Source organism: Rattus rattus, chromosome 1 (assembly GCF_011064425.1).
Source record: "Rattus rattus isolate New Zealand chromosome 1, Rrattus_CSIRO_v1, whole genome shotgun sequence".
In the NCBI taxonomy this organism is placed as follows: Eukaryota; Metazoa; Chordata; class Mammalia; order Rodentia; family Muridae; genus Rattus; species Rattus rattus.
The window spans coordinates 35,014,498-35,029,761 of NC_046154.1; the positions used below are offsets into that span (position 1 = coordinate 35,014,498).

General features: G+C 52.8%; 1 protein-coding gene across 1 annotated transcript; it reads right to left on the minus strand.

Moving 5' to 3' along the window:
* Positions 1-240: 240 nt before the first annotated feature.
* On the minus strand, positions 241-14,340 carry Heyl (hes related family bHLH transcription factor with YRPW motif like). The gene is made up of 5 exons (XM_032898652.1): positions 14,249-14,340; positions 7,885-7,951; positions 6,704-6,787; positions 4,881-4,962; positions 241-2,060 (listed from the first exon to the last, which is right to left on the minus strand). Exons 1-5 carry the CDS (start codon positions 14,326-14,328, stop codon positions 1,393-1,395), a joined length of 981 nt encoding a protein of 326 aa, XP_032754543.1. The 5' UTR covers positions 14,329-14,340; the 3' UTR covers positions 241-1,392.
* Between the last annotated feature and the right edge of the window lie 924 nt (positions 14,341-15,264).

Sequence of the window (15,264 nt, forward strand, 5' to 3'; positions counted from 1 at the left end):
TGGCTTTTTCAAACTCTAATCTTGCGCTCTCAGGCTCCTTACAACAGCTCTGGGGACCACGGTTCCGTCAAAGTCTGGGGATGGGGTTTGTTGGGGGGAGGGGACTTCCCAGGGTGACCTTGAACATCTTTCATGATCAGCACGGTCCCAGCGGTAGTGAGTTCTAGGTTCTCACCGGGTGCTTCCGGAGGGCATGGGTGGTCCTGGAGGGCACCGTGGGGAGCAGGTGTTGCATGGGTGGTCCTGGAGGGCACCGTGGGGAGCAGGTGTTCACCATAGAGGACAGAAATGTTTCCACACTTTGTCTGATTATGGGACAACCCTAAATGTTGGTTCAGGCTCTGTCGTTCCACTGGCCATTTATTCCCACTAGAAGCCTGGGGCCTGAGGTGGAGCTGAGGCGTGAGCCGGCCTCTGAGCAGAGCCAGCTGTGTGAAATCTGGGTGAGCAGGCTCTCAGGCCCTCAACCCACTCCATGACCTTGAAGAGCCACCTCTGGTGGTTCTCCCCCTCCTCTGGGTTATTTTTATCCAGCCTGACAGCCCTTGGCTGTGGCAGCAGTCTGGGCTCTGGGAGCCGGATGCAAACCAGGCAGTTCAGATGTCTGGGGCTGAATCCCAAGAGAAAGCCTCTTGGGGGGGTTCCACCATCAGGGTCACTGGTCCTCCACACTGGGAACCCTGTGGGAAGGGCTGTAGTCCTGGAGGATGGTGGTGCCTGAGAGACAGGGAGCTGGGTTCTTCTGTTGCCTTCCCAACCCTGGCTCCTGTCTGAAGCAACTTAGAAGCCTGATAGTGAGGACGCCCTGCCACAGAGCTTCGATTCTGTGGAGAATCCGCCTGGCCTGGTGTGTCAAGCCAGTAGGTGATCATGGACAACTGAAGTTGGGATGATGGTAGCTGCAGGCCTTAGACGTACCGGAGAACAGGTCTGTGTTTCACTGTTGTGGGGTGAGCCACAGAGACTTCTCCGCAGCCCCTGCTCCGTTTCTTGTCTTCAGGAAGGGAAGCAGGGAGTACATTCTATCCTGCTGGCTTGGGATGGCTGAATCCCACCGGTCGTCCCGACTGAGGTGGGCTCTGTGTCTCACCTCTTCATTGGAGCAACCTGGCTTTGGACCCACAGTGCCTAAGGGTTCACAAGACGCCACATAACTCCTCTGTGCCAGTGGGAAATGAGACTGAGCTCTCAAAAGGCTGCAGGGAGCCAGGTGGGTATCGGGGTCAGTGGTGAGGAGGGTGAGGGAGTGGGGCTCTGACGGGTGAGGAGAGGTGCCTCTGCAGAGAAGCCACTTGAGAAAACAAAACAGAAAAGGTGACACCACTTTTAGGGCTTCAGGGAGAGAAAATAGAGAACCTTCCTCGTTCCTAGGGGATGGTTGCGGGAGTCAGCTCAGAAAGCCCCAATTTCAGTGATTTCCGATACCCAGGAGTGGTAGAACACTGCTCCCGCAGGCCTCCCCGTTGGTCCCGAAGGAGATGAACTGGAGATAGAACCAGACGCATTGTCATCAGATTTCCCAGGTCCAGGGGCTGCTGGGGAGGAACACGGCAGGATGGGGACTATGCTCCTGGCAGCCCTGACACCTAGGGCTGTGGGTGGAGGGGCAGCTGGCCTCTCAGGAAGGTGGGCTCTCTGGGAGGAAGTCACCCCTCGGCTGGGCAGCAAATTCCGCTGGGCTGGGGGAATGGCACCAGCAACTCTGTGCACTGGTGCGGACCGCAGGGCTGAGATCGGGTAAGGGGGAGAAGAGACATTGGGGAGGACGGGGCCGGGCACTCTTCCCAGGATGGCTAGCTGACTGCTCAGGGAAGGCAAGCCTGGACAGCTATGGAGGAAGGACCAGGGCCACACGGGAAAGGCCAGGGCACCGGTGGTTGTGGGCGAGGGTTCCATCTCTGCTGCATAGCTGTTGAGGTGGGAGAGGAGGCGAATCCGGACGGGGTCTGCATGGCTGCTGGGTCCTTCCAGGACCCCCAGGTATCTTATGACCTCAGTGAGGCATTCCCGAAATCCAATGCTCCGGAAGTCAACAGCCAGGGCTCGGGCATCAAAGAACCCTGTAAAGTAAAGAGCCATGAGGCAGTGCCAGGAGAGGAAGCACAGACCTGGGGGTGGGGGCTAAACCCTCTGTAACCTGCCCCACCTAGATAGCCTACCATGACCAAGTGACCTTGGACTTGTCCCTTCTGAGTCCCAGTCTCTCATTAAAAAGCACTAGGAGGGCTGGAGAGGTGGGCTCAGCGGTTAAGAGCACTGGCTGCTCCTCCAGAGGTCCTGAGTTCAATTCCCAGCAACCACATGGTGGCTCACAACCATCCGTAATGGGATCCGATGCCCTCTTCTGGTGTGTCTGAAGAGAGCAACAGTGTACTCACATACATAAAATAAATAATAAAACCTTTAAAAAAGTACTAGAAATCGCACTGCATTACAAAATTTATTGTCTTCACACTTCATGATTAATGCGAAGAAAACCTTGCAGCCAACATATTTTTTACTAAGCGGACTCCTGGGGACAGACCGTGACCACAGGAGATGGTAGAATGACCCTGCCTGGAAGGAGGCAGGTCTAAGGAGAGGAGAGAATGACGGCGGTCATCGGAGTAGAAGGCCACTTGAAGAAGGGTCAATTCCGCAGTGGCGGGGTCTTTAGAGGTCATCAGAACTGGGCTGGCATCAGAGATCTGCCACTTAAACTGGTCACCTGACCGTGGGCCAGCATCCCTAAGCCTCAGGCTCCTTAGCTTGGACATGGAGGAATAGACTTTGCTGCAGGGAGGAGAGAGGGTGGAGTGGTACTCCATGCTCCACAGATGGAAAGGTAGCCAGCAGCTGCGGCACCAGAGTCCCTCCTCCAGCTCAGGAGAGTCCGGAATGTACCGTCCCCATCCCCAGCTGCTATCAGGACTCTCTCCGGCCTGATGTCATTGACGCCTGTCCCCAGAGGCATCTGCATCCCACTGCTTCTGTATACCCGCCCTTTTCTCAAGCACCTCCTGGACAGAGAAAGAGCAGCCTGTACTGGCTCCTGACTGTGGCAGCAAATATCTTGTCCCCAGCTCATGGCCGGGGCCCCTCTGAGGGACAGGACAGCTCAGCAGGAGTGAGGCTTGACTCTGCTGTGTGGTGGCACATGTCTCCTGTCTGTGTTTGCCATACTCTTTCATTTTAAGCATTTATTTCCTTATATGCTTGGAGACCCAGCTTAACGTAGTCCAAGCTGACCTTCAACTCATTAGGTAGTTGAACTTTGAACTTCTGATCTTCTTGCCTCCACCCTCCAAATAGTGGGAGAGCGGGCCTGTGCCATCACGCTTGGTTTATGCCGCGCTAAGGATGGAAGCCAGGCCTTGTGGCTAGTAGGCAAGCACTCTGCCATGTGAGCTACAGCCTCAGCCCCTGTTAATTAATTAATTAGCTAGTTTTTAAGATAATGATTCATGTAGCCCACACTAGAGCCTCCCATAAGCTTGAACTCCTCCTGATCCTCCTGTTTCCACTTCTGGAGAACTGTGATTGCCTGTGTGCACCGCCATGCCTGGCTGTGTTGTTCTTTTTAAACAAATGTCTGCTGAGTATTACACACTGCGGTATCCACTGCATCCTCATAAACGCTCTTCTACCATGCCCACTTTATAGCTGAGGAAACTCAGGGGCAGAGAGGATAAACCAGTTGTCTTAAGTCACAGAGTTAAGAAGCAGCAGAACCAGGGGTCAAATTAAAAGCCTGACCAGGGCGGCCCACCCCCACACTCCCTCCTTCCTGGTTCCTGTGAGGATGAGGGGAGATAAGGCAGCATTTTAAAGTGCTGCCCACGTGCTAATCACTACTTTCCTTTTAATAGGAGAAGCATGAATATGATTCCGAGCATCTCCCCACTGGATGCCAGGGCTACAAACGTCTTCCTTTGGCAGACTTTTCAAAAGGAGAGCCCGCATTAGAGTTAATTGGGCGGGTCTGCTAAACTTGAAAATTCCTACAATCCAGTCCAGACTAATACTTTCTGGGGTGGCGGTGGGGGGATCCTTCAGAGCAGCCTTCCCCTAGGGGCCACTGCTGAGTCGCTCCAGTTTGAACAACTTAAAATGCCACCGTTCTCTTCCAGAAAGCTACTCTTGGGATTTCTATCTTTGTAGCTAAGGCTGGTGGAATATGAAGGCTTGCGGAGGCGAAATCACTAGAAACGCCTAGAAGTTTTGAGACAATGTATCCATTCACCTGGAAGGCTCTGAAAAGTCATGCGCTCCATTATTTTAACTGGAGGCAAATGATGGAATGATTTGTATCTTCCTATAATCCCCTAGCGGCTGTGAGCGTCTCCCAGCACTTCCAAGGGTACAACAGCATTTCAGAAGCTTAGGCCGGTGAGTAGAGACACTAACGAGATGTCTATGGCTAAAAATCTCAGGCAGGATTCAGGTTGGCTGAAGCCTGGGATCCTAGCGAGCATTTGCTTATCTGACCTACCCATTGACCAGGTCTTGCTGGTGAGACTTCTGGAAGCCTGTTACACAGAACAATCCTCTAAGACTGGGAGGAGTTGAACCGAGGAAAGGGTTAGGACAAAAGGAGATATAGGAAGTAGTGAGGGAGACAACGGAAGAAGGAAGACAGCTGAGTGTAGTGGCTCATGTCTGTCGTCTCTGAATTCTAGAGGATGAGGCTGGAAGATTTGTGAATTCAAGGTCAGTTTGGGCTATAGAGTGAGACCCTTTTCTCAAAACAAACAAGGTTTTCCTTCCGTCCTTCCACAGACCGAGAGCCAGAAGGCCAGTTACAACCTTGCTTTGGGCACCAGCTCACCCTTTGCTCCCCGGGGCCCCGTGTCGAAGTACTTGTAATGTGAGTAACTCCCGAGAGAATAGAGCACTGTTACCTGCGCCACCAGAGGCATGGAGCATCTTCAAGTGATCCACGGTCATCTGCAAAACCTCAGCTTTCTCCAGCTTAGAGGAGCCCTGTGGAGAGAGAAGGCAGAGGGTGCAGCCCGAAGTTGATAGATGTTTCTCTCTGCCCTCCTGTCCTGGCCAGCATTCACCACCTTCCATTTCCTCCCACTCCCTGGTTACCAGAGCTACTATTTGGTCCAAGCTCTCCAGATCTGAAAGATGGTCGCCAGTTCACGCCGCAGTCCACCTGTCTGCAGCACTGCTGAGCTGCATAGTAAACCGCCCCCACCCCCAGCCACCATTTGATGGCCTCACTGGAGACCTCTTCTTCTGTAGCCTCCTTTTGTCTTGCCTCTTGGGGGTCTCTGTCTCTTAAAAAAATGCTCCCAGTGATTGTCAGCCCCATACACTGTTTGCTCTTCCCACAGACACTCGTCTACCTCTGTGGCTTCGTCTACCATCACCAGACTCCACTTGCCCCGTAGACCTGCTATCCTGGGAACCCAGGAATCTCCAAGTCCTAGCACAAATCGCTGAGCCGGAGTCCTTGCCCTTCCTCTGTTCTCTCTCGGGAAATGCTTCGTAAACCTCCAGGGAACCTTGGTTCCCGTAGGAAGGGTTCGAATCTCCATACCAGTCCTTTAAATATAGACACCAAGTCTAGTCCATGGCTGGCTCTGAGGAGGTTTTAATGAGCAGCTGTTAACTTGCATTTACTGGCCTAAGGGAAGACAGATGATGTGTGACCTGGGCCTTGAGCACATCGAAGGAATCTTTGAAGCAGTCCAATTCCAATTCGACCGTTTGTCTCTCCTCTGTAGTCCCTGTCCCCTACCATGCTCGATGACAGGCGCTCAGTCTCTGGGTGGCCTGTTTTACTTTCAGAGAGTTCTGGAAATGTCAGAGGATATGTGATACAGCCACATGCTCTGTTTCTGCTCAGACATTTATGTAATCTGGGTAACGGAGTAGCTAGAATCACGTGACACCTCCGTCCTTTGCTTTTCTCGCCTGTGCAATGGGCAGAATAATCCCTATTTCTCAGAATCACTTTTAGGATTTAATCCAAAGGAATACAAGTCAGGTATAAAGCCTGAGACACATTGCTAAACACAATTGTCCATTCCCCGTGTCCCCTGGCCAGTGATAATGAGACATACTTGTGTATGTGTGTGTATGTGTATGGCATACACACTTTGTATATATGCATGTGTGGGGGGTGCATATGTGTATACATGTGGAGGTCAGGAGATACATAGAGTATCATTCTTATTTTTCATTACATTTTTATTGTTTCTATGTAGTCTTTGTATCTGAGTGAATGTACATCCACGTGTGTTCAGGTACCTGCAAAGGCTAGAAGATCTCCTGGAGTTGGGGTCATATGGGGTAATGGATGGCAATTTAGTCCTCTGGAGAGCAGCATGTGCTTTTGACTGCTCGATATCTCTCCAGCCCTTCATCTAAAAAACCGTGTGCGTGTGCGTGTGCGTGTACGTGTACGTGCCCGTGCACATGCACACTCCTGTATGTCAGACGACAGCTTACTGGCGTCACTTCTCTCCTTCCAGATTGTGAGACCCAGACTGGACTCAAGCCACCACTGTTCCAGCTCCTGGCACCTGCCCGTCTCTCCTCCCAGTGCTGGTGCTCCAGCTGTACACAGCCATGTGGCTGCCGTGGATTTGAACTCAGACCATACGTACCCTCTGTGCCGTCTTCCTACAGGCAGTAGGAGACGCCATGAGAACCAGACACTGCCTTCTACACACTTGGTAGTGCCTCTGACACAACCAGCAGTGCCACATACCTGTTTCTCAAAGGCAGTGGGGACCAATCGTCGCAGTTCAGACAGGCTGCTGTTGATGCGGTCTCGGCGCCGTTTCTCTATGATCTGAAAAGTAGTGTGGAGATGTTCCCCGTAGGCATTTCCTCCCACTTCCCAGTGTGCCCTGGCAGACACTGAGTCCTATTTCCCCTAGGATATTTTTTCCTAGGGAGTAAATCTATTCTTTATTTATGGAGGACAAGAACGAGAGTTCAGAATGACAATAATTTGCTTAGCTGGGATTGGCATTCAGGCCTCTTGTACTTGTACTGGTCTGTGGGGACAACATTCACTGCCCATCAGAACAGGGACCCCCAGCCTCAGCAGTGGTGCAGACCTGGGGGCCTCGGCTAGGCCAGTTGCTGGATCACGAGAACACCAGATTTGTGAGGTTGCTCTCTTCAGACACAGAGGCCTTCGTTCACACTGTCTCCCCCACACAATTCTGGCAACAGAATCCTTGTAGCTGGGCAGAAATTATAACCCCTCACTTCTTAGAGACAGGATATGAAGTTGGGAAAGTCTGACCAAGTCTTCTGGTGAGTGAGTGAGTGAACGAGTGGACTGGCTGGCTCTGACTGGATCCCGGGTCTCTGGAGGCTCAGGAAAAGTGGGATGGACTGAGATGGAGAGTGGCTGGGCACCTCCTGGCTCAAAAGAAAGTTATGCGGTCAGAGGAAAACAGGGCGGAGGGCAGACTATGACAAAAGTATTAACGGGTGGCACTCAGAGTTTATGGAGATGTACTGTCTTAGAATAGCCCTTTGGCGGTTGGGGATGTAGTTTAGTTGGTACTGTGCGTGCCTCTGGTATGCATGAGGCCTGGATTAACTAAATCCTCAGTACTGTAAAACCCAGGTGTGATGATGCTGGCTGTAATCTCAGCACTTGGGAGGCGGAGACAGCAGGATTAGGAGTTCAAGGGCACCCTCAACTACAAAGTGAATTTGAAAGACAAACAAGTTAGTCTTTTGAAGTAGGTGCCACCTGTCACTCAGAGGAAGAAGCAAGGTATTGGAGGGGAGATGGCATGCCCAGCCTCCAGGAAACTAATGGGCAGGGCTTGGGTTTGAACCTGTGCAGTCAGCTGGGCTGATGGGCACCGCCTCCTGGGATTGAGTGCAAGCCCCGCTTGAGCTCCTTAAAGGCTGTTGCACACTCACCCCTCTGCGCTTCTTCCGGGCTTGCATCTGCGAAGGGCTGGGGGTGGTCAGCGGTCTGGCCATCTGGCTGCAGGGGAAGAGAAAGGCTAGTTTCTCAGAGCTGAGGGATCATCTCCCTGGCCTAGGCTGACCTGGGAGGCCCAGCTGGCAACAGGCCCAGAGGGAGTGGGGGAATGGGGTGCGTAAGGGCGGGGCTCCCAGGTGGCCACAGTGTCCTAGGCCAGGAAGGGACGCAGAAACGTGCAGGAGAGAAGTCGCCCGCTCTCCCTTTCTCCCCGGAGACCCATTTCTTCAGGGCCAAGACCTCCGTGCTCTCCCAGCTTCCTGCCTGTTAGCCCCTGGTGGCTGCGGGTGGCTCACTTAGCCCCTGCCTCTGTGGGCAGCAAGCCGTCGGGGAACAGCGAACCAAGATGCTCCCTCTCCGGTCCTGCAACCCGATCCCGGGGGCGGGCTGACTGAGGGCGCGGGCCAGCGGCGGCCCGGCCGGGCCGGGCGGGTTAAATTTCAGAGCTAGCCGCTGAGAAGGAGCGTGGAAAGCGCAGATGCCGCCGCTTCCCACGGGCCGGAGCGCCGCCGCCCGCCCTCCACCCGGCCCGCAGCTGCCGCCTCCTCCCACGCGGCGCGGCCGGGGGCGAGGCGGAGGCGGCATCTGGGTCACAGTCTCCTCTCGCGCACGCTCGGGGACATTGCTCTGGCCTCCCTCCCAGAAGGCACGGGTCTGGGTATCCTTGCTCTCCCTCCCATGGCCGTGCCTTCCTTTGCAGCTCAGGCTGCAATCCCAATAGTTGTATTACAAAGCCTCTAGCGGAGGGGTTTCCTGCCCAGATTTTGATCAGAATAACCACTCCAACTGCTTCCCCTCAGGATGGCTTTTTGCTCTAACTGCCCTGTCAGCTGGCGGAGATTCACTGGAGAGCATCTAGGACCCAACCCTACAGATGCTCAGCTCCACAACTTTGGGCAAGGTGCCTCTCCTGCCATTTTGGAATGTCAACAAACATTTCAAACTTGACTTTGCCCAACACCTACTCCTTGTCTACCTACGTTCTCCATCTCAGCAAAGGTCCCTCTCCCCCTCTACTCTTCCCCCAGCTCTTAGTCCTTGGCATTTTCTTTGATTGAACTCTTTGTCTTCACTCTCCTGGTTAAAACCTGCCTATTCTACATCTATATGGTTTCACCTCTCTCTTCTTGATATCCATGGTCCTCTGTCTATGTCTCTCACCCGCAGGCTTCCATGAAGAACTGTCTCTTGGGTCCCCTGTAACCAACCTTCTGTATTGCCACTCCCGTGAAGTAGTGATCCTTTAAATGCAAAATTGATCTTGTCCATCTTAAATCTCCTCTGTGGCTTCTCAGTGCTTTTAAGATCCATCCTTTGGTTGGTCCAGCTGGTTCCTGTCACCTCTTGGTTCTGACTGTCTCTTGCTCTGCATGCTCCAGCCTGTGAAAGCACGCTAACTATCCTACATTTGCCTGTGCGTTCTGGGCTCTAGGAGTCTCTGGTCCAGCCTATCTCCTCACCACAAGTTTAACCTCAACTGTCCTTCAGATTGCCACCAAACATCACCGCCTTTAGGAGCTCCTCCCTGCTCCCCCTTTTACGATTACCAATCTGCTAGATGTCCCTGATGTTTACTTTCCCAGATTCCTGCACCCACCGAATCCATGTTGACTTATTGCTTTACTTTTGCACGATTATTTGATTAACGCTCATCTCTCTCCGACGGGCCCAGGAGTGTGGAGCTTGTCTGTTTCACTCACTAGTGTAGCTCAGGTCTTCAACGAGTATGGGACAGGGAGGATCTCATGGTAGGATTTCTTACTTCCCCTCTTGTCTTTACTGTCACAGACAATGTAGCTACCACAGAAATCTGCCTTCTGGGCCTTTGTGGGATGGGGTGTATGCGGCTCCCCAGGAGGGTCTGAGCTTATGTGACTATCTCCGTGGCATCTGAGGTTGGGACATTTTCATCAGTGCCTCACGGAACGGTGGCTGCAGGAGCGAGCACATATCACACACCTCAGGCTTGTCCCAGGCACATCTGGAAAAAGGTATCACTCGCCCTCACATCTGGACAAACAGAGTTGCTCAGAGGCCTGTGAAAACCCCTGGGAGGCAGGGCCCTGAGAGCCAGAGCTGAGATCTGAGGGGCAGCTTGTTTGCAAAGCGTCTCTGGTTCACTGGGGACAAGCTCTAAGAGCCAAGGTACATAAGAAACACAGCCTTTGTTTCCTTGGCAGGATAAAGCGTCTCTCTGGGTATTGGGTTAGCCTTGCGCACGTCACTGCCTCTCAGTCTGATCCCTCCTCAGGGACCATCTGTCAGAGGTTGACACAGCAACACCCAGCTTCAGGGCCAAGTGCACTTTCCCTCCAAGTCCCACCTTTCCCCAGTCTCTTGGTCAATTCAACCCTGCCGCACGATCTGCCCCTTCCTCTAAATTTCCCAGGCGAATCTCACCTTACAGTTTGCTTGGCACCACTGCCAAGCATCTCTCCTCTGGGTTTTATAAAAGTCCATTTTCCAGATGAGGATACTGAGCCTCGGGGGGCCAGAGTGGCTCATCCAGCCCACACAGCTGCTCAAGGGCAAAGCATCATGGGAACTTATCTTCTGGCTCCCAACTCAGCATTGTTTTTCTTCTTAAGTCTGACTTCCTGTCTGTCTGACTAGTCCTCCAATCCCCTTATCCTTGAGGCTCTCAGCCAGAGCTCACCACAGCCTGGGATCTGGCCCTGATAATGAGAGGAGGGCTGGGAGATTCTCCTCTGAGGGTCCAGGGAGATCTTCATGGCCCCAGAAAGATGTGAGCTCCAGGATCTCTGAGGGCTTCCTGCAGCCCCTCAGTGGAATTCCAAGTTAGTCTCTTCAGGTAGTGTGGCTTTCTAAGTGGTCTGCCTGCCAGTCCTGAACACCCCTAATCCCAACTCTACCGGGAACTCCCCTGTGTGGGACCCTTGGAGGTGACTCCATTCATTTAGTGTCAAGCCAAGGCATGCTCTGATGGACGGTCACACAGAACTAAGACCATTTGTAAAATGAGAACACCCAGAGAGGAAAAAGGACCTTTGGCCAGCCACACAGCAAACAGAGGGGAAAATTCAGAGTCACATCCACTACCTTATTAAAAACCACTATTTCATGTGTTTGAGTATTTTGCCTGCACGTATGTCTGTGGCAGAAGAATACATTAGATCCCCTAAAACCTGGGTTACAGGCATGTGTGAGCTGCCAAGCTGGTGCTAGGACTCAATCCCAGAAGGGTCAGCCCGTGCTCTTAACCACTGGGCCATCTCTCCAGCCCCACACCTACTGGTTTTCAATTCAGCGTTCTTGCCAAGGTATCTCAAATATGCACCATCCCGCCATGTCTGTCTTGTGGGCTGCACTGTCTGTTCTAGACAGCAGCACATAACCATTTGTCTCTTATGTTGCACAACAGGACTTAGGGAAAACAATCATTTCAGGGGGAGGGATGCGGCCGATGCAGAGTTGAGACTCACGCCTCGTAATGCAGTCTTATGACTTCTAGTTTTTCCATCGAACCTCGCTGCCTCATGAATGGCACCATCCCCACAGTGTGGCGACACTTATTAGAACCCACCGTGTGCCAAGGCAAGGAGCCACGTGCTGTATGTAGATGACAATCTCACACAAGCTTCATGCTCACCTTTTTTTAAAAAAAAAAAAAAAAAAGAAAACCTTCGGTCCAGGAAAGGGTAAAACGTCACTTAACACAAGGAAGTGGTGGGGAAGGACTCAGGTCTCCCTGACTTTAAAGACTACCAGGTGCCTTGATTATTGAAGGAACAGCACGTAGACCCTGACTCCCAGGCTGACGTACAAGAGCTGCTCGTGAACTATTTGAAGATGGGTAAGGGAGAGGCTGTCTTCTGTGTGGATCCAGACTGTTTCAGGGGGCCAAGTTCACACAAGAGTGCTGTGGGTGACTCCCATGGATGGAACAGGGTGCTAGTAGCACCGGGAAGATGTCCCTTGGTGACACCAGAACACACCATGTATGCTCCCTTTGGTCTCGCAGCTCTGAGCCTGAGGGATTGTGTACGACTTCTGACCCCCAGAGTCTGCCTGCCCTAACCCTTTGGCCCCTGCCGCAGTTTCTCTGGCTTTCTTTGTATATGAAACCCTTCTTCTCTGAGAATTCCCTGAGGGCAGAGGCTGGGCAGGATACATCTGGGCTTGGATGTCCAGTCCAGCGTCTAGGCCACAGCAGGCATCGTTCAGTGGTCTCTGAATCGAAGCATTTATGTCTGCTGGGGGGAGGGCCCTTTGGGATGTGCTACAAAGAAGCATCTATAAGTCAGCCTGCCAGATGTCCAGCTGCTTTCCCTCCTGGGCGCAGTCTGGTCTTCTAGACCAGATCCTAACAATGGGCTCTGTTAAAAAAACGATAAAAAGATATAGGGGGAAATCCTGCAGTGACCCTTTACACCTTAGCCCTTATGCGACCGCCACCAGGAAGCTGTTATCGTCACCGGTGGCTGTGAGTGGCCTCTCCCACTTGGGGGCCCTCAAAGCCCACACTCTGACTCCGCCATCCCTTCAGAATCACTGTATCCCCGGGCAGGTACCGCCCTGGCTGTAGTATATTCCTGAAGGACAGAAGTCTGACTGATCCACCTCAGCTCTCTGGCATTGATTTGTACTCTGGTCCTTAAAGACCTGATGGCATTGAATTGGAGATCCTCTGTTCTCCATCACCGTGGGGTGCTGGGCCCCTCCCTATCAGCATAAACAGGCTTTGAGAATTATTTCTCTAAATAGTGGTTTCTGCTAAGCAATTTTTAAAGGATCTATATAAGGAGTTGTGTTATACATCCCCAGCCTAACCTGGAAGATTTGAGGATCACACACACACACACACACACACACACACACACACACACACACACACACACACAGAGAGAGAGAGAGAGAGAGAGAGAGAGAGAGAGATTAGAGAGATTAGCCCTCCTCTACCCCTCCCCTTTTTTAGATAGGGTCTCACTAAGTCAAAAGGTACCCCTAGCTACTTATAGAGATCTGCCTGCCTCTGCCCCCTAAGTGCTAGTATTAAAGGCATATATCCCATGCCTAGCTGTAGCCTCTTAGAAAACATAACAGTGTGGTGGTGCATGCCTTTAATCCCAGCATTTGGGAGGCAGAGGCAGGTGGATCTTTGAGTTTGAGGCCAGCCCAGTCTATAGAATGAGTTCCAGGATGGCCAGGGCTACACAGAGAAACCATAGAGAAAAACCAAAACACACCAGAGAACTCATTCTATGTATGTGTGCATGCGCCAGGCATGTACACGGTGGTCGGAGACAGTGAGGTTTAGTAGAGCAAGAGAGACGAGCTGCTTCAGAAGCTGGTTCCTTTCCATTCCTATCCTATTCTCCACGTGGGAACAGGGAAACCAAAGGCTCAAAACTGCATGGTGACAGGGTTCTTGGCTAGTATGCACCAGGCTCTGGATCGAGTCCCTAGCACTGAATAAAGAAAAAGGGGGAGAGAGAAGAAGGAGGGGGAGGAAGAATGAAAAGAAGAAAGGAAAGGCCTTATAAGGTGAGTTGGTGGCAGCTGTGGGCTGGGCGGCAAGGGCCTAAAGACTCTCTCAGTGAGAGCCTGACACCACACATTCACCGTGAGCCACTGCTAAGGCCTTGACATTCCTCCATTTGGTTTTTACACCCACTATGAAACTGGCCTTATTATTTATACCCATTTTATAGATCAGAAAACTGAAGCTTATGGAGTCATAGAGCTGAGAGGCAGCAAGGATTGTACAAATCCAATTTGTTCCCCAGGGTTTAGAAGTTAGATTAGTTAACAAAAGTGGAACAACACTGCCAACTTGGGTGGTTTGGTAAAGGGGTACCAAAGATTGGAGTCTAGGCTTTTACAAATTGGCTATTTTCTTCAGGATATAAACCCAAATCCCAGTATGCTCAAAGGGAAAAGGACACCCCAAACCAGTGCTTTTGTGTGCCATATGAAAACCGTTTCCACGGAAGAGTGAAATGGGGGAAGCTCAGATGTCTTCATAGGAGACAAATTACAGGCAAACCTTCTATGAAGGTTTCCTAAGGTCTTCAGGAAAACTTCTCAGGGGCCTTCCTGGGAGTAGCCAAATGACATAATATCCTCCAGCTGAACTGCCCTTCCATCCCAGCGTCCTGAACTGTAATTGGTTCAGGGTATTAGGGTTCATAGTATCCAGGAACCCGCCGCGCTGGTGCTATGGACACATTGGAGTCGCTGCACACGCCCCCGCACCTTGGCTGACACCTGCGGGCTGCGCATAAACCTGAGTGTGCTGGATTCTCTCACCCCGACAGCCCTCGCCCCACCCTGTCTTACCTAAGATCGTTCTCCTGACCCACGTCGATGGGTCCATCAGACTCGCCGTCGGAGCCACTGGGCGCCCTGGGCCGCTTCATGGCGAAAGCTGGCTGCGGGGTCCCAGCCCTGCGATCCCTGGAGTTGGTCTCTGGGCCCCGCCTCAGCCCCGCCCCGGCCCAGGAGCCAACGCCGCCCTTTCCCAGGGCCCTTTCCTGCACCGCAGCCCAGGGCGCCCCGGCGCCCCCTCGCCCCCGCGGTGACGCGCCACCGAACCGTGGGAAGGCCCCGGGCGGTCACCGCCCCCATCGGCCGCTGGGAGGTCCGGCTCCGCTCCACCGGCGCTGCCTGGGCTGGCGCGCTGGGTGGCCTTGGGCAGGTGCCCTGGGAGGCCCCACGGGGAAGCCCAGAGAATTCGGATCTGTCCCTAGTTCTGTGCGACAGACTTAGCTCTGCCGTGCCTCAGCTTTTTATAAGGGACAGACCTGCACCTTCCTGCTCTAGGGAGCCCAAGGCGGGCAGATAGGTTTGGAAAGGTTACTGGCGGTGCCTGTGACCTCTTGGAAGTATTTCCTCAGTCTCTCCTTCCATAGGGGACCAAAGCGTGCGTGTATGGGGGAGGGAGGGCACGCGCTGTGGGATGCTCAGAACTTCGAAGTCCTTTGGTGAACCCCAAAAGGGGCGGCTGCTCGCCAGCTGAGAAGGATGGAGGAGGGGAGATAGGGTCTCATAGAGCCCAAAGTGGCGTTGAACTTGATGTGGAGCAGAAGATGATCTTGAACTACTGATCCCCGACCCTTCTGCCTTCGCATCCCAAGTGCTGACTTCACAGAGGCCAAGATCTTTGAGCTTCCATCTTGTAGGAGGGAGCACAGAAAGGGAGAAGATAGGTAGGGTGTGGTGGTTGGTGGGGTGTCCCTGGGAGACACCCCAGTTCCTTTAATGACACCTATCCTGGCAGACATCAGGGAGAGGGAGAGGAAAGGAGCCTTCAGCTTCTCTTTCTGGGGGAGCCTGTCTGACAACAGACAAAACCA